The sequence below is a fragment of the Patella vulgata genome, chromosome 5 (genome assembly GCF_932274485.2).
Source record: "Patella vulgata chromosome 5, xgPatVulg1.2, whole genome shotgun sequence".
NCBI classification, from domain to species: Eukaryota; Metazoa; Mollusca; class Gastropoda; family Patellidae; genus Patella; species Patella vulgata.
The window spans coordinates 50,001,543-50,021,053 of NC_065883.2; the positions used below are offsets into that span (position 1 = coordinate 50,001,543).

The following is a 19,511-nucleotide window of genomic DNA, read 5'->3' on the forward strand; positions in this document are numbered from 1 at the left end:
CTCTAGAGCCAGAGGGTCCACAACCTTATACAATATTTTTACACTATATACATTTGAGGGGCGACCATTTTGTCTGGCAGTTTTGGTCCAATAATCATGAAATTCGGACTCTAGCATCATTACAGTGTAATTTGTTTTTTAAATCGGATAATAATTGTGACATCTAGAGGGACCACAAGCTAAAAATGCGATTTTTCGTACAATCAGGGCCATAATTCAGGAAGTTACGATCCGATATGTGGATATATCGACAGGAACCAAGATCTATTGTTTTAAACATACATTTCAAGTTTCATCAAAATCAGATGAAAATTGCGACCTTCAGAGGGTCCACAACCCTGATACACAATATTTTGACCTCGAGAGTGTCACTAGCTAAAAACGTGATTTTTCGTACAATCAGGGGCCATATAGATGATGTTAAGGTCCGATATATGCCAATATCGATAGGAACCGAGATCTTAAAATATAGACCTATATTTTAAGTTTTGTCAAAATCGAATAAAAATTGTGACTTGTAGAGTGTCCACAAACAAATTGTGGACGGACGGACGGGGGCGACAACAATATACGTCCATATAAAAATGTGGGTGTATAAAAAAGCTGCAGTTATTAAATCAATCACTAAAATAACACTGAATCTTTCACAGTTAATGTAATCTCTCTGTTGTCTTAAACAATATACTGTGAAATATTCATCTTCTCCTTGATGAGAAATAAAGATTGGTTGACTCCGGGTGTTTCAAAATAACTCAGAAATCTAATTGTCATCATTAAGTACAGAATATGTACCAGTACTAGGATAGTGTATTACACATCATGGGAATCATCAATAAGATTACTTCATAAACAATATTGAAACTTATACAGGACAAATAGTCAAAAAAGATTTATCATAAAAAATAACATTGTACACATCACATTCATAAATAAATGTACTGTTCTTTATATATCTTAAATATGCAGTTACATGTACTTAGTAAGTGTAGGAGGACAGCACTACACACAAAGGGATTATGTATGTGATCAAGTTGAATTAAAGAAATGAATCAATAGTAATAACATTCTACCATAGCATAAATTTGAGGATGAATGGCTCTATTCTTTGGAACATTAAAATAGGCGACGAGCTGTTGCCATGCACGACACGCCCACATTTTGCAAGAGATGGACAGAGAACAAGTATTGAAAAGCAAAGGGGCCATAATTGAGGAAGGTAGAGTCCAATGTGTGTGTATATTGAAAGAAACCGAGATCTTTGGAATATAAACATATATTTTAAGTTTCATCAAAATGGGATAAAAATTGTGACCTCTAGAGTGTCCACAACCTTCGTAATACATGTATACTTTTACACTATTTGCATACTGTTTGCCATTTTGTTTGGCAATTTCGGTCCAATTTTCACAAAATTTACATTTGACTGCCATTAGAGTGTAACATTGATATATTTAAATAGTTTTTAAAATCAGATAAAAATTGTGACCTCTAGAGGTTCCACAAGCTAAAAATGCGATTTTTCGTACAATCAGGGGCCATAATCCATGAAGTTACAGTCCCATACATGCAAATATCGAACGAAACCGAGATCTTAGGGAGATAAACCTATATTTCAAGTTTCCTTGAAATCAGACCAGCGGCTGCCAGGCAGGATACGCCCACATTTTCGAGAGATGGATAGAGAACAAGCTAAAAAGAAAGTGATTTTTCCTACAATCAAGGGCCATAATTTAGGAAATTACAATTCGATATGCGCAAATATCGAAAGGAACCGAGATCTTTGGGTTATAAACTTACATTTCAAGTTTCAACAAAATCGGATAAAAATTGTGACCTCTTTTGGGTCCATAACCTTGGTATACCATATTTTTACGCTATTTGAGAACAAGGGGCGGCCATTTTGTCTGTCAGTTTTGAGCCGATGTTCACAAAATTCAAACTCAGCCGTCCTTAGGGTGTAACGGTGATAAAATAATACGATTTTTTAAATCGGATAAAAATTATGACCTCTATATGATCCACAAGCTAAAAACGTGATTTTTCGTACAATCAGGGGCCATAATTCAGGAAGTTACGATCTGATATGCACAAAGATCTTTGGGTTATAAACATGCATGTCAAGTTTCATCAAAATCGGTTTAAAATTGTGACCTCTATAGGGTCCACAAGCTAAAAATGTGATTTTTCGTAAATCAGGGGCCATAATCCATGATGTTTCGATCCGATACATGCCAATATAGAAAGCAGCCAAGATCTTTTGGAGATAAACCTGTATTTCAAGTTTCGTCAAAATCGGATAAGAATTGTGACCTGTACAGGGGTGACGACAGGGGTGACGACAATATACATCCACATGAAAATGTGGGCGTATAAAAACATATTACACACACTTGCACTATTAGCGTACAAAAAACGGCCATTTTGTTGGGCAGTTATGGTCCAAAATTCAAACTCAATTGTCATTTGGGTATAATTGATATATTTGAATGGTTTTTAAAATCAGATAACCAGCGGCTGCCAGGCAGGATACGCCCACATTTTCGAGAGATGGATAGAAAACAAGCTAAAATGAAAGTGATTTTTCCTACAATCAAGGGTCATAATTCAAGAAATTACAATTTGATATGCGTAAATATCGGAAGGAACCGAGATCTTTGGGTTATAAAATTACATTTCAAGTTTCAACAAAATCGGATAAAAATTGTGACCTCTATAGGGTCCACAACCTTGATATACCATATTTTTATGCAATTTGAGAACGAGGGGCGGCCATTTTGTCTGTCAGTTTTGGGCCGATTTTCACAAAATTTGAACTCAGCCGTCCTTAGGGTGTAACGGTGATACAATAATATGTTTTTTTAAATCGGATAAAAATTATGACCTCTATAGGGTCCACAAGCTAAAAACGTGATTTTTAAACAATCAGGGGCCATAATTCAGGAAGTTACGGTTCGATATGCACAAATATGGAAAGGAACTGAGATCTTTGGGTTATAAACTTACATTTCAAGTTTCAACAAAATCGGATATAAATTGTGACCTCTATAGGGTCCACAACCTTGATATACCATATTTTTACGCTATTTGGGCGGATTTTCACGAAATTTGAACTCAGTCGTCCTTAGGGTGTAACGGTGATATAATAATATGTTTTTTTAAATCGGATAAAAATTATGACCTCTATAGGGTCCACAACCTAAAAATGCAATTTTTCGTACAATCAGGGGCCATAATTCAGTAAGTTAGGTTCCGATATGCACGAATATCGAAAGGAACCGAGATCTTTGGGTTATAAGCATACATTTCAAGTTTAAACCAAATCGGATAAAAATTGTGACCTCTACAGTGTTCACAAGCTAAAAACATGATTTTTCGTACAATCAGGGGCCATAATCCATGAAGTTACGGTCCGATACATGCCAATACCGAAAGAAACCGAGATCTATATTTTTCAGTAAGTTAGGTTCCGATATGCACGAATATCGAAAGGAACCGAGATCTTTGGGTTATAAGCATACATTTCAAGTTTAAACCAAATCGGATAAAAATTGTGACCTCTACAGTGTTCACAAGCTAAAAACATGATTTTTCGTACAATCAGGGGCCATAATCCATGAAGTTACGGTCCGATACATGCCAATACCGAAAGAAACCGAGATCTATATTTTTAAGTTTCATTGAAATCTGATAAAAATTGTGACCTGTAGACTGATTACAAACAATTGGGCGTATAAAAAATTGTTACCTCCAGAGTGTCCACAAGCTCAAAACATGATTTTTCGTACAATCCACAAAGGTACAGTCCGATACATTCTAATATCAAAAGGAACTGAGATCTTTGGGTGATAAACCTATATTTCAAGTTTCGTGAAAATCCGATAAAAATTGTGACCTGTAGACTGTCCACAAACAAATTGTGGCCGGACAGGCAGACAATATACATCCACATAAAAATACGGGTGTATACAAATATAATATGAATGTATATAAAGTGATTTATGAAAAAAAATTTTAAAAAAATTATTATTTCTAATCAATTATGTTAGGTGAAATACGTGAACAGTTCAAATTAAAAAGATAGGTTGCCAGGCAACGAAACATATACGCCCACAGCAGCTAAATCATCCAGGCAGTCAAGTGTTGTCGCATATTTTTTACTTTTTTGGTAATGAAACAATTATAATACACTAAAATCTGATTAAGAGTAACAACTCATGAAGTAATTATCAATCTGAAGTCAATCGGATGATAACTTTAGCCTCTAGAATGTCACAAGTTTTTTCAAAGGGCCATAAGTTTGGTAGTAATTATCAGAAATCGTTGAAAATCAATAGGATTCTTTGTCTCATGACCTCAAACACTGTGTATAAATTTAACGTCAGTCGGATATTAACTTTAGCCTCAAAGCATCCACAAGATTTTTTGAAGTGATCAAGGGCAGTAATTATTGGAAATCGCTGAAAATCAATAGGATTCTTCGTCTCATGACCTTAAACACTGTGTATAAATTAAAGTTAATCGGATATTAACTTTGGCCTCTAGAGCGTCCACAAGATTTTTGAAGTGATCAAGGGCCATAACTCTGGCAGTAATTATTGAAAAAAGCTGAAAATGAATAGGATTCTTCGTCTCATGACCTTAAACACTGTGTATAAATTAAAAGTCAAACGGATATTAACTTTAGCCTCTAAAGCGTCCATAAGATTTTTCAAAGTGATCAAGGGCCATAACTCTGGCAGTAATTATAGGAAATCACTGAATATCAATAGGATTCTTTGTCTCATGACCTTAAACACTGTGTATAAATTTAAAGTTAATTGGATATTAACTTTGACCTCTAGAGCGTCCACAAGATTTTTTGAGGTGATCAAGGACCATAACTCTGGCAGTAATTATCGGAAATGGCTGAAAATCAATAAGCTTCTTCGACTCATGACCTTAAACACTGTATATAAATTTAAAGTCAATCGGATATTAACTTTGACCTCTAGAGCGTCCACAAGATTTTGTGAAGTGATCAAAGGCCATAACTCTGGCAGTAATTATCGGAAATCACTGAAAATCAATTGGCTTCTTCGTCTCATGACCTTAAACACTGTGTATAAATTTAAAGTCAATCGGATATTAACTTTGACCTCTAGAGTGTCCACAAGCAATTGTGGACGCCGACCGGACGGACAGACGACAACAATATACGACCACATTTCAATGTGGGCGTATAAAAACAGTGGTTTATACCTGTTTATTCCATTCTACCCTATTTTATCATTATTATGCAATATGTGAATCAGTCATTACTAATTATTTCTGCATTGCTGGTGGATGGAGAATGGATAGCACATGCGCGGTGTATCATAAGATCTTTTATTGAGTCAACTGGCGCGGTTTCGATTCCCCAGCAGGGCAGTATCTAGCGGGGGTGCAGCGGGTACATTGCACCCCCAGAAAAATAAGGCGCCCAGAGAAATGGCGCCCCCTCAAAAAAATTGACAACCTTTCAATTATAAAATAATACACGTGATTATGATCACACAGTGATGCTCTTAAGGTACTGATCAATCGGTCGGTTTTAAGGTGCCCACATGCCAATAGGTATCTGATCCAAACACTGTTATATCACCTATGTGGAGGCTATGGGGTGCCACCACAGGCGCGGATCCAAGGGGCGGGGGAACTAGTATCAACTGCCTCTCCTAAAGGAAATCTGCCGCCGCTGAAAAAAATTGACCATATAAAATACAAAATCGACTCTTAGATATCACCAGAGTTGCCGAAAAACGTGTTTCCAGCAGCGGTATTTTTCAAAATTTTCTGAGGGCGGACCCCAATAAGCAAAATGCCACCCCTATCACCCCTTTCTGGGTCAGCGCCTGCCCCACCACATGACATTAGAGGGTTCGTTTTGGTTGCCCTTTCCACATTTGATAGGGCCTTATCGGTCTTTGGGGGCGCCGCCACCAAATGACATTATTAGAGATTCTCGTTCTGGTCGCCCTATCCACATGGCCTTATTGGTGTTTCGGACTAGTTCTAGATTAGAGGACAAGAAGTTTCTTATTTTGGTGTGTTTAACATCAAAATGAGACATAGCACCACCGAAATTGACACACGGGATCACTTGCTAGCGAATTTGATTGTATATCCAAATGCGTGAAAAACGCGTTTGCGGCAGTCTAATTTTCAAAATTTTCAGGGGGAAGGGTCTGTCAGACCCCGCCCTCCCACACTCGCCCACCGCTTCGCTGATCCGCGCTCAGTAACTCGGGCATTATATTGCCGCCCCCCCACCACTCTGCTGCACCCCAGTTGTATATGGCAACCTCGTGGGTCTTATGGTTTCCTCCCACTGCTAAAGACCCCTACGTGCAAGCGAATGGTTGAAATAAAATTGAACCATGTGTTAGTCCCGAAATGACCTAGTTTGTGTTGAGTGGATATTAAACTCTCTCTCTCTCTCTCTCTCTTTCTCACTCACTCACTCACCCTCATATATTAGGATCCCATATTATCACTGCAAGACAACATTAATATTGATTGAAAGGGACCAATATTGAATTCTTATTCATGTTTTTTTATTTTGAATATTATGTAAAATATTGAGTTAGAGGTTTAGTTAATCCCTTTAATAAATTTCCTTAGTAAACTAAATAGCTTATAATACTTTGACCTTTTTGATCTGGGTTAAGAATAAAATTGTTGATTTCATCAGATTATATAGCCTATTTCTTTTATGGGTTAACAACCTGTCTTCATTAAAAAATGTTACATCCACAGTAAAAGCCAATGTAATTGATTGTGTGTTCCAGGATACAGTAAGCCAAAAATGATACTAGAATTGGTAAACAAGCCAAATTCAATTGTGTTGAGCTTTGTCCCAACACTAATCAAAAAAAAAGAAACACATAAGACCACCCCAATAAATAATTTCTTTTGACATTTGCTAAAGTGACAGGAATACCATGGAATTAGTTTGATCTGAGATTAGTAAATATCTAAATACAGTAAATCACAATTTATATGTTAATATACTGTGTTCATTGAAATAACAATTAATTAAATTTTTAAGAATCTTTATATTACAGTTTTATGTTTTAATGACAGTAACTAATATTCCTAATCAATAAATCATGTTATCAATAACTATCCTGGTTACATCCAAGAAATTAAAACAGAAATCACCTGTATTCTTCTGTAATTTGACTGTAAACAGATGTGTAGAAATGACATATATAAAATCCTATTAAGACCTTACCTTCAACTAAGAGACCATCTGATCTATGACACTGAACAGTCCTATGGCCAGCAATCCATTTCCCAATACGCCAATCAAAGGTAAGGCATTTATCTGCATTGCACGGCATTTCTTCCCATAAGTTATCATCACACAGTGCATTGTCTTGACTTGGACTAGCCAATATAGAACGAGATCTAACTCTTACTCCATTTTTATGGCCTGGAATCAAACATGTTAAACGTCAGTATTACAAATGAATGCATTTAAACATCCAGAGATTTTTATTTTTCTTAATGTTTTTATATCAGGGTTTTTGTTTCAACATTTTGTCTGTCAGACATTTTTAGTTCAGGTAACAGAGGCCAGATTTGGGTCACTGGAAATCATTGTCAACTACAGGAAATAAAGTCAATAAGCTTTGTACACGTCAACAGACTTCAATAACAAAAATACTTCTCTATAATTTGTTATGCAGTAGTCCTCACACAATTATTTCTTGACAAATTGTTATATATGATATAATTTTTTTTATTTAAATATTTCTTTAGTTTTGTAATCGGAGTTCAGCTTTAATGGCAATAATTGCCGGTCTTTGATTATACGATTAAAACATCTGTGATAAGAATAGTTCATTATGACATCATTCATTTTCTTTAAAAAGGGTATTTTAAAATCACATCAATAGGTTAATCTCTTATCAAAATGCATGAAAGACTTCCTCATATTATCAATGTCTTGTTGTTTGTTATACACCCATGTCTAGATTGTGCAGTTTTCATGCCAAATTTATCCTTTTTATTAAACAGGCATTATGCAAGAGCTAAAGTCTGCCTATTGCAGGTCTTTCTTTGGGCCTTAAATGTTATATAAACTATAATTAGACATTTATTAACATGACAAGACCATAATCAGGTCTTGATGCCATTGGATAGATCCGATTTTAAGAAGATTAGAACTGTTCAGTCATTTAATGATTTAGTTTAAAAATGGTGAAGCAAGGCTATTAAGTACTATTGTTACAATCAGTGTAACATCTTGTCAAACCTTCAAAGGCTAATATCTTTTCTTAGAATAAAGAAATTTGAATAAAATTTTCAATACATTCATTTTGCATTATCTATTTGAAATATTATAGCAAGAACAGCCAGCTCTTTATCTAAATCTTACATAATGTATCAGAGCTATAGCAGCGTAATTCTATATCCAAGTGTTAATATATTTTAATGTATATTTGAGGGAAAATATGTTTATTAGCATGTAAACAGCTCATTGACAAATATATTTATAATCGATGCAAAATACTTTTTTGGCTGCAGATCATTTGCAACCAAATTATCGCAATAAAAGACCATTTTAATCTGACGATCATACCTGCGCAGCAAAGAAAGACGATGGCAGAACAAAGAGTTTAATTCCCAAATCTATAGAAATTATTTCAAATTATAGCAAAAAGAAACATTGCCATCGAAAATTATGAACAATAATTGGACGATTTGACAGAACAGCAGGGACATGAAACGACAAAAAAATTATTTCGTGATTTTAATTGTTGTGGTGAATTTATTTCTTTAATTTCCAGTGAAATTGAGGAAGAGATCTTCTCAGATATCCGAACTAGTCCTGCTGCATTAAATCCCGACAATTGTATATGGGTAGCACTAAAAAATAAACTTATCTGGATCACGACAATTGGCCACGTGACCTTTGGCCCGTACAGCATATTTCCGAGTTCCGACTATACACGGAAACTAATTTGTGCTACTTTGTTATTTATATACTTATATACTTTGTTATTTTTATATATATTAACATGTGCTTACGAATAAAATAATTTAAAAAAACATTTGTATGTACTTGTAGTTTTTACTAATTTATAACTTCTGTTTAGTTGGATGAAAGCAAAAGTAGGAATATGCAATGCAAGTTGCTGAAATAATAATATGACTATAAATGTCGATATTATAGCGATGTATGAATACAAGTATGCAATTACAAAGGTCTTGTTTATTCAGAGTTTCAGCTATTGTTATCCCGAATACTTTATGCAATTAGTGAATTATGCAATTACTGTCGTGAATAGAGTATGCATAAACCAACATGTTCGTTGTTGAAAAGACGACTAACCATTAGGCCTACCCGTGGCCGGTTCATTTCAAAATGGATTAAGAACCCTGATTAATCCTCCGGCTGAAAAACAATTTGGTTCATCCTCTTACAGTCCTAATGTTGCACACCGAATCTGGAAACAAGAGCATCGCTAACGCTGCAATATATGTCCACATTCCTGCTTTGATTGATATGGTACTTTTTAAAATGAATAGAATGAAATATGAAGTGGCTGTAATATGACAAGAGGCAAAGAAGGATAGGTGTTGGGTTTGTTTTGCCATACTTACAGACAAAATATTAACAAAAAAGTGGGTGTGACACTGCCCCAGGGGTTCGGGGCATGCACCAAAATAAATGGTTGCTGCCTTTACGGTATAAGGAATAAATATGCAAAGTTCCAAGATTATCCATTCAGAATTGAAGCCTGTAAATGATAAATACAAAAATTGTGCATGGCTCTGCCCCTTGGGGCTGGATATGGAACAATATAAATAGGTACCACCCTGTTATTGAAATGATTGATGTGCTGAATTTGAACAAAATCTGTTAATTATTGCAACCTGTAGAGTATTTACTAACAAACTAACAAAAAAGTGGACATGGACATGCACCAAAATAAATAGTTGCAATCCTTACAGTATAAGGAATAAATATGCCAAGTTCCAAGATATTCCTGAGGGTACAAAGAATAAATATGCAAAGTTTCAAGATGATACGTTAAGAAATGTGGTCTGTAGACGACAAACAAACAAATACAAGAAATGGGCATGGCTCTGCCCCTGGGGGTCGGGCATGCACCAAAAGTAATAGGGATCATCCTTAGGGTATAAGGAATAAGTATGTAAAATTTCAAGATGATCACTAAAGAATTGTGGCCTGTAGGCGACACACAGACACGCACACACACACATACGTGTTTATGGTCCTTTTCGATTACATCGGTATATATATACCAAATTGAGGACAGCGTTTAAAACAATATTTCGATGAAATATAAATTCAATTCTTTATCCATATTTGCTACACTATATCCCCTCCGACTGTTTTTAAGAATGAGAATTTTTCTTCTATAAGAGAGGACACACAAAGATGATTTTGCACATGTCACACCTGACTCACGCTCGGAAACCGAGGTTCCTTTATTAATACCGTCTATTGAGGACACACACTTGCATTAGATGTCGGCCCCCCTTATCGAGGACCTTTTGTTTTAAGCATGTAATTTAAGACACCTGATTATGGTCTTCATAATGTAACATAAACCGATATGTATTTGTTATAACTGACTATAAGAAACACCACGTACCAATCACTTACATTAACTGTCCTCGATTATGGGGGCCGACACTTAATGATAGTGTGTATGACCAGATAATTATGAACCTATAAATCAAGGACTCAAACACACGACTAATAATATATTGTATTTTGGACACATGAAGGGAAATTGAATAACAGGTAATATGAAAATCAATAAATGTTAACAAATATTCATAAATATGTCTATCATCAAACATCTGTATGTGTGAAAGGACCTCAATTGATAGGTGTGTGTTTATATGACAGACCTTGATGACACACTTGCATTAGGAGTCGGTCCCCATTATCGAGGACCTTTGAATTTAAGTACGTAATTTAAAACCACTGATTATATGCTGTCGTCCTTAACAAAAACAGAAATACTTCTTAATTGTAATAAGAAACGCCTTGTATCAATCATTTAGGATAGAATGACGCGTATACTTTACAGTAACTGTCCTCGATTATGGGGACCGAAACTTGATGCAAATGTGTATGAGCATATAAGCCTGAGCGTATGAATCGAAGACCTAGACACACGTCTAATAATAGATTATATTTTGGAGATATGAACAAAGAGTTAACGTATGTTATTCAAAAATTTTGCTTAACTTATTGGTGTTGGTACTGTACATTCTAATTGAGTGCAACAATCCGTTGTCTCCCCTTAGACCACAGAATCCTCTCGTTTTGTTTACAAATTAAACCAGAATGTTAAAACTTAAAATGTAGGAACCAGTCAAATAGAGGACGTGTAAATGTATAAAAGTATGTAATCGATGACTTCAAAATTCTTTCAAAGAGGGGCATACCTAGGTATACTGTGCATCTGTTTATAAATATCGAAACATGTCTGCATCTGCTATTGACTGTAACTGTGACATGACATGTAACTGTTAAGAATTCTAAGATACTGCTGGCAGCCATTACTGACTGTAAGACTCGTATCTACATTTGTAACAATTATGCCTTATAAAACAACACGTACCAGAAGTTATACATGTTATGTATCTATTACTGAGTGAACGATAACACATGTATATAATATGTTCATGTAAGACACCACCACATGTATATGTTCTTGTAGGACACTACATGCATATGTTTCTGAAAGACACCACATGTATCTGTTACTGGCTTTGACGCAAAGCATCTTATGTGTATGCTGTTGATTGTAAGACCACCTGTGTATCTGTTACTGGCGGCTATACACGACGTGTATCTATGAATTACGATGCCCTATGTATCCTTTACTGTAAGCCACCATGTTATATGCTACTAACTTCAAGACACGGCATGTATATATTGATAGGACACCTTGCTTGTGTATCTGTTACTTGAAGACTCGTGTTTCTGTTACTGACAGTTATACACGATATGTATCTGATTTATGACGCACCTTGTATCTTACTGTAAGACGCCTTGTGTATCAGTTGCTAACTTTAAGACGCAGTATCCTTCTATTATCAAAACCCAAAACATGTTTATGTTACTGAATGTAAGACACCCCCGTGTATCTGTTATTGACTGCTATAGACGATGTCTGTCTATTACTAGCAGCTATGCACGAGGTGTACAGGTATCTATTACTGATCAAAGATACCCTGTGTATCTGTTACTGACAGCTATCTATAACACAAGGTGTATCTATTACTGATTAAAGATCCTTGGTGTATCTGTTATCATTACGGTGTAACAGTGATATATTCGAACGTTTTTTCAAATCGAATAATAAATGTGACCTCTAGAGGGACCACAGGAAAAAACGTGATTTTTCGTACAATCAGGGGCTATAATTCAGGAAGTTACAATCCGATATGCTCAAATACCGAAAGGAACCAAGATCTTTTGGTTATAAACCTGCATTTCAAGTTTCATCAAATTTTGATCAAAATTGTGACCTTGAGGGTCCACAACCTTCGTATTACATACTTTTACACAATTTGCGTACAAAGAGCGGCCATTTTGTTGGGCAGTTTCCTTTCGATTTCCCGAAATTCGAATTCAACCTTCATTATGGTGGAATGGCGATATTTTTAAATGGTTTTTAAAATTGGAAAAAAGACTGTGACGTCTAGAGAATCAACAAGCTAAAAATGTGATTTTTCGAACAATCTAGGGGCATAATCCAGGTAGTAACATTCGGATATGCACAATTATAAAAAGGAACCAAGATCTTTGTGTGTAACGGTGATATATTCACACGTTTTTTTTTAAATCGGATAAAAATTGTGACATCGTACAATCAAATTGTCATAATTCAGGAAGTTACGATCCCATATGCACGAATACCAAAAGGAACCAAGATCTTTGGGTTGTAAACATGCATTTCATGTTTCATCAAATTCTGATCAAAATTGTGACATCTATAGGTTTCACAACCTTGATGTACTAGATGTTTACACTGTTTGCATACAAGGGGCGGCCATTTTGTCCGGCAGTTTTGATCCAATTTTACATAATTCAAACTCAACTAACATTACGGTGTAACAGTAATATATTTCAAAGTTTTTTTTAATTAAGATGATAATTGTGACCTCTAGAGAGACCACAATTAAGCTAAAAACGCCATTTTTCGTACCATCAGGGGGCATAATTCAGGAATATGAGCGAATATCGAAAGGAACCAAGATCTTTGTGATATAAACAAAAATATTAAGTTGCATCAAAATCGGATCAAAATTGTGACCTCTAGAGGGTCCACAACCTTGATACACAATATGTTTACACTACTTGCGTACGAGGGGCGTCCATCTTGTCCGTCAGTTTTGGTCTGATTTTCACGAAATTCAAACTCAACCAACATCACGGTGAAAAGGTGATATGTTAAAACCTTTTTTAAATCAGATAAAAATTGTGACCTCTAGTTGGACCACAAACTAAAAACGTGAGTTTTCGTAAAATCAGGGGATATAATTCAGGAAGTTATTGTCCGATTTGCGTGAATATCAAAAGGTACCAAGATATTTGGGTTATAAACATGCATTTCAATTTTCATCAAAATCAGATGAAAATTGTGACCTGTAGTGTCCACAAGCTAAAAACGTGATTTATCGTACAATCAGGGGCCATAATCCATAAATTTATGGTCCGATTTAATCCAATATCGATCGAATGAAACCGAAATCTTTGGGGGATAGAACTATATTTCAAGTTTCGTCAAAAACGGATAAAAATTGTGCCCTGTAGAGTGTCCACAGAAAGGGGCGACGACAATATACGTCAACATGAAAATGTGGGCGTATAAAAAATCTGTTAAAATCTGTAGCCTTTGTAATGCTTACAAGCTAATTGATGATGAACAGGCGAACAGACGGACAGCAACATTGACATATGACGACACTGAAATGTGGGCATATAAAAAAATTACTTAAGAGATATCTTTTGATGTTAGTTCAAGACAAGGCTTCAAATACATGGACATTTTTCGACTTCAAAGTTAAATTTCATGTGATTTAGTTATTCAATTAACTGAGCTCATTCTTACGATGTCTGATGAACGAAAATCCTAAATATTTTTGATAAGCTGAAGAAAATAGTACAAACCCTTTTTAAAATCTTGACAGTTTATATAACATAGAGTCCATGATGTCCAATCACTCAACATACATTCACCAGGACAAGGAACATGGCAGATTTCTTTAGTCTAAAAATATAAACGATTACGTTCGTTAGTAATTTGTATTTTGTATTAAGATAATCTGTTGTGTAAGAGGGATGTTTATGTTGTATTAATTGGCTGTCTGAAATATACTTCATGGGATTATAATGTAGACATTGATACAGAAAATTAATTATAAGGTTATATTGTAATTAAATATCAGTGCTATTATATGTTTAAGCTGTGATAATTACAAGTCCCTTTAGTAAATAAATTGTAGTGAACCTGATTAAAAGTATTCTTACAGTTAAGACCAATTTTTCTAAATCTGGTGGACATCTTGAAGAGTTGACTGATAAACCATCATCACCGACACAAGTAACATTCCTCAACCTAAAGCTGCTACCACATACACCTTTCTGTTAAAATAAATATAAATATACAATTGCTAACAATTTTTTTATTAATCTCCACTTTTAACTTCAACATTTGTTATTTATTTCTTGCAATGTCTATATCGTTTGTCTTGTCCGCAGGTTTGTCTTGTCGGTTTTGTTTTGCGTGTAGTGTGGTCCTCCTGCAGTTACTATTATTCTTATTCTTTTATTGATGTCCTGTAAAGGAGAAGTTAGTGTAACGGAGAAGTCAATTCGTTATCTATTAAACAAGATCTATTTACAACTAAATTTTTGTTAAGAGATATCAAGCAGATGTTAGTTGCTTACTAAATTAAGTTTTGTTTTTGGCTTAAACTGTCGAAACTGTACACAAAATGACTTATGTATCAACACTGGCCTCATCTGTGGACATAAAATTTTAAGTATAGAATTAATTAAATCAACATTTTCATAAATATGTCTAGTCAAGGCAAGGTGAACAACAGCTGGTTACCATAAACTAGTTTTAACTCTCACCTCTCTTAAACATGTTGACCATTCTGATACTTTCCATTTATAGCAGCCTGTGAGAAAACATGGTTTACTTTGTTGAAATGTAGATGGACATTTTCTACCATTACCAATAGGTGACTGTATTATTGTTCTATGTCTTGTAGAAATTCCTACAAATAAAATATAAATATCAACTTTTATTTAAATCATAGATCTATACAATCTCAACACAAGTTAAATATGGAGTGGAATTCACATAACATTTTTCTACACTTAACCGTTAAGTCTTAACCTAGGAATGCTTGTGCTAAATTAATATGCCTAATTTCATGAATGTAACTCCTTACATACAAAATTGCCTATTTACACATGGAAAACTGCTAATAATATGACTTATTTCTATGCATACTAGCATACTCATTAGGTTAAGAATATGAATTATGTCATGAATTCCACTCCATAGTTAAAAGATAGGTTGCCAGGCAACAAAACATATACGCCCACACCAGCTAAATCGTCCAAGCCGTTGACAAGGGTTGTCGCATATTTATTCCTTTGTAGGTAAAAGGGGCCTTTACAAGACAGTTCCATACAGATCAGATAATAAATTTTGTCGTTTGAGGGTTTACAAGGTTCTACAAACTGAAACAAGGGTCTCAACTCTGGAAGTAGTCTACAGAAATTGTTGAAATTTGACAGGATTTTTCGTTTTACTAATTTGAATAATGCATATAAATTTCATACAGATCACTTGATCACTTTTGTCATTCAAACGTTCACAAGGTTCACAATCACCATAACTCTATAGAAATTATTGACGGAAATTGCTGAAATTCAATAGACCTCTGTTTCACAAATTTCATTGATGCTTATAAATTTCATACATATCGGATGATAACTTTCATGAATCGAGCATTAACAAGGTTTAACAAAGTGAAATAAGGGCCATAACCCTAGAAGTAATTATCATAAATTGCTGAAATTCTATAGGCTTCGTGGTTTCACTAATTTAAATAATGCATATAAATTTCACAAAGATTTGATGATAACTTTCGGCGTTGGAGCATAAGGTTCAATAAAGTGAAAAGAACCATAATTCTAGACATAATAAACGGAAATTGCTGAAATTCAATAGGATTGTTTTTTTTACTAACTTAAATGGCACATGTAAATTTCGAACAGATCGGCAGTTAACTTTAGAGGTTACAGCCTTCACAAAGTGCAACAAAGTGAAACAAGGGCCATAACTCTAGAAGTAATAAACGGAAATTGCTGAAATTCAATAGGATTCTTCTCTTGACTAATTTAAATGACACATGTAAATTTCATACAGATCGGCAGAGCGTTAGAGCGTTCCCATGGTGCAATTACAAAGTGAAACAAGGGCCATAACTCTAGAAGTAATTGACGGAAATTGCTGAAATTCAATAGGCTTCTTCGTTTCACTAATTTAAATCAGGTGATAACTTTTGGCGTTAGAGCGTTCACAAGGTTCAATAAAGTGAAACAAGTGCCATAACTCTAGACGTAATAAACGGAAATTGCTGAAATTCAATAGGGTTCTTCGTTTCACTAATCTAAATAATGCATATAAATTTCAGAAAGATCAGATGATAACTTTTGACGTTGGAGCGTTCACAAGTTCAATAAAGTGAAACAACGGCCATAACTCTAGATGTAATAAATGGAAATTGCTGAAATTCAATAGGCTTCTTTGTTTCACTAATTTAAATCAAGCATATAAATTTCACAAAGATTGGGTGATAACTTTTGGAGTTCACAAGGTTCAATAAAGTGAAACAAGGGCCATATCTCTAGATGTAATAAACCGAAATTGCTGAAATTCAATAGGTTTCTTCGTTTCACTAATTTAAATAAGGCATATAAATTTCAGAAAGGTCGGATGATAACTTTTGGCGTTAGAGCATTCACAAGGTTCAATAAAGTGAAACAAGGACCATAACTCGAGACGTAACTTAAATATTGCATATAAATTTCACAAAGATTGGATGTTAACTTTTGGCATTAGAGCGTTCTCAATGTTCAACAAAGTGAAACAAGGGCCATAACTTTAGACGTAATAAACGTAAATTACTGAAATTAAATGGACACAGCTCACCAAATATTTCTACGCCATCACCTACGAATGTAGGGCGAAAGTTATTTTTAATCTTTCTCTCCCTTTCCCTTTTTCCCCCTTTTGCATGGTGATTTTTGTTGACTTTTTGGTGTAGAATCGAAGAAAAGGGTTTGAAAATACATTTTCTACCAGGTTTTGGTGAATATTCATGATTTTGAGGCGGAAGGATGCAAGAGTTGAGAGGTTGGTTAGGTTGAAATGTAGGGTCCAAAATTGCATGTTTTCTTGTCTCTACTTCCAGCTTGTGTATCTCAAGTTTTTCATGGTGAACCTCATATGTACTTTTGGGCAAGAGGTTGCCACATGTTGCTCCATCTGTGGTAGAAAGCGTTCTACCCAACGAAAATTTGGGAAAAAGTTAGAGCCGGTCTAAGAGACGAGAATTAACATTAAAGTCAATGGGCAAATGTTTAGTGATCTGTGGCCTGTCTATGTGTGACAGGCTGAGACTGATATGCCTTAGTTTTGAAAATATGAAGATTAAACTCTCAGAAAATATGAATTAAATATTTTGACTACTGAAAAACTAAAAAAAGTTAAATTTAGAAGAAAAAAAAATCAAAATTTGGAGAAAAATTGTGAGTTTACTGCAAATTTCTCAATTTTCAGTTTTTATTTAATTTCTAATAGTAAGAAAAATATTTTAATGCCCAATTTTGGCTTATTCAACCTCAGAAAGCACAGATACAGTGAACAGTATTGTAGTTTCACCAAATTTTGTCTAAAAATCAGGAATATTCACAGAAAATCTTTAGATTCCCCCCATTTCAATGTAGAAATTAATCCTTTCATGACTACTCAAATGAGTCAAAATGTCTAAAATGCCCTGATTTTCATTGCTAATATAACTTAGATGGGATCTACAAGTTTATCAGGTTTAGAAATAGCCCCAGCTTTCCTATAGAAAATTGAAAATTGGTAAAACTGAGTTAATAATGTACAGCAGATGGGTTTGTACAAAATGTTCAAAACAGGGGTTGGCTCAATTTAGCTACTGTTTTACCCAGAATAAGCATTTTTGTCTTCTTTGTAACATTAAATTCTTGCATTTCCTTCACGTAGAAAGCAATATTCTAGTCTTTCTAGCCATTTTTAACTCCGCCATTTCCTTAGGAGAGGCTATAAATGCCCCACCCCACCCTTTTTTATTAATGTGTTTTGAGAGATTTAATTGCACCTGTGTTGACAATTAAATGATAGTAATTGGAATTTGTGGTTGAATTACAGCTAGGAATGTTGTTTTTCACTAATAAATAGCTATTTTGTACATTTCAAAGACTTCTAAGCCTTTTTGTTTAAAGTCAAACTTAGAACCCAGAGACATGTCAGGCCAATGAGACCAAACCCTGTAGATGTGTAAATGTCAGCTTAATGTTCAATATTTTCTTATCAAAGTCTAGGATTGTTGCATTTATGTTACTTATAGAACAGTTAAATGTTAATATTGCTCCTTTTCAGGCCTCCTTCATCTTGTCAACTCTGTCATAATCACTTTTTGGACTTCATTTTTTCAGGCAATTGATGTAAAGGTCCAGACATCTTGCTTCAGTACAAGAATTGCAATAAAGATTTGTATGGTGCCTCTGAGCCTTGAGATGTTGAAAACATTGAAATTTTCCCAAATTTGTGAAAATTGTGTATTCTGTGACCCTTTTGTTAGAGAGGGGTGGTTATAGACCAAATATGGCATTTTTTTCTTTCATCAAGGCCTATTTTTAACCATAATTCATATTTATTGCACATATTTTAGTTTATATGTACATATGTTAGCCAGGGATGGTAAAACATAGCTATTAGACAGATTGCTTTGATGATGTTACTTCTGCAACCAAAGATTAGATTCATTCAGTCAGTGACATATTTAGGGGGTGGGGATACATGTTTAAGTATAGATCTCTAATATTACAATCAATGCAGCTGATTTGTGATTTTTCTGTTTGTACATTGGCATGTATACTTAAAGGGCCATCATTTTTGCAGTTATTCTTTGATTTTGATTTCCTTTCACCGGTATGTTACCAGAACTTATGGGAAGCATATAAAAAAGACTTTTTGGTGATACCTGAAGTTTCACCCCTATATAGGACACAGCTCACCAAATATTTCTACGCCGTCACCCACGAATGTAGGGCGAAAGTTATTTTTAGTCTTTCTCTACCTTTCCCTTTTTCCACCTTTTGCATGGCGATTTTTGTTGACTTTTTTGGTGTAGAATCGAAGAAAAGGGTTTGAAAATAC

At 34.7% G+C, this 19,511-nt stretch overlaps 1 protein-coding gene across 2 annotated transcripts in view; it reads right to left on the minus strand.

Annotated features, from left to right (window-relative positions):
- The window catches only part of LOC126821229 (thrombospondin type-1 domain-containing protein 7A-like), a 241,053-nt gene that overhangs the window by 86,767 nt on the left and 134,775 nt on the right, over positions 1-19,511 (minus strand). For both annotated transcript variants that reach the window (XM_056101468.1, XM_056101467.1), the window contains exons 19-22: positions 15,158-15,303; positions 14,549-14,662; positions 14,189-14,288; positions 7,253-7,453 (exon numbers count right to left, since the gene is read on the minus strand). In XM_056101468.1, the coding sequence (XP_055957443.1) occupies positions 7,253-7,453; positions 14,189-14,288; positions 14,549-14,662; positions 15,158-15,303 (561 nt within the window). The remainder of the gene's footprint in view (positions 1-7,252; positions 7,454-14,188; positions 14,289-14,548; positions 14,663-15,157; positions 15,304-19,511) is intronic.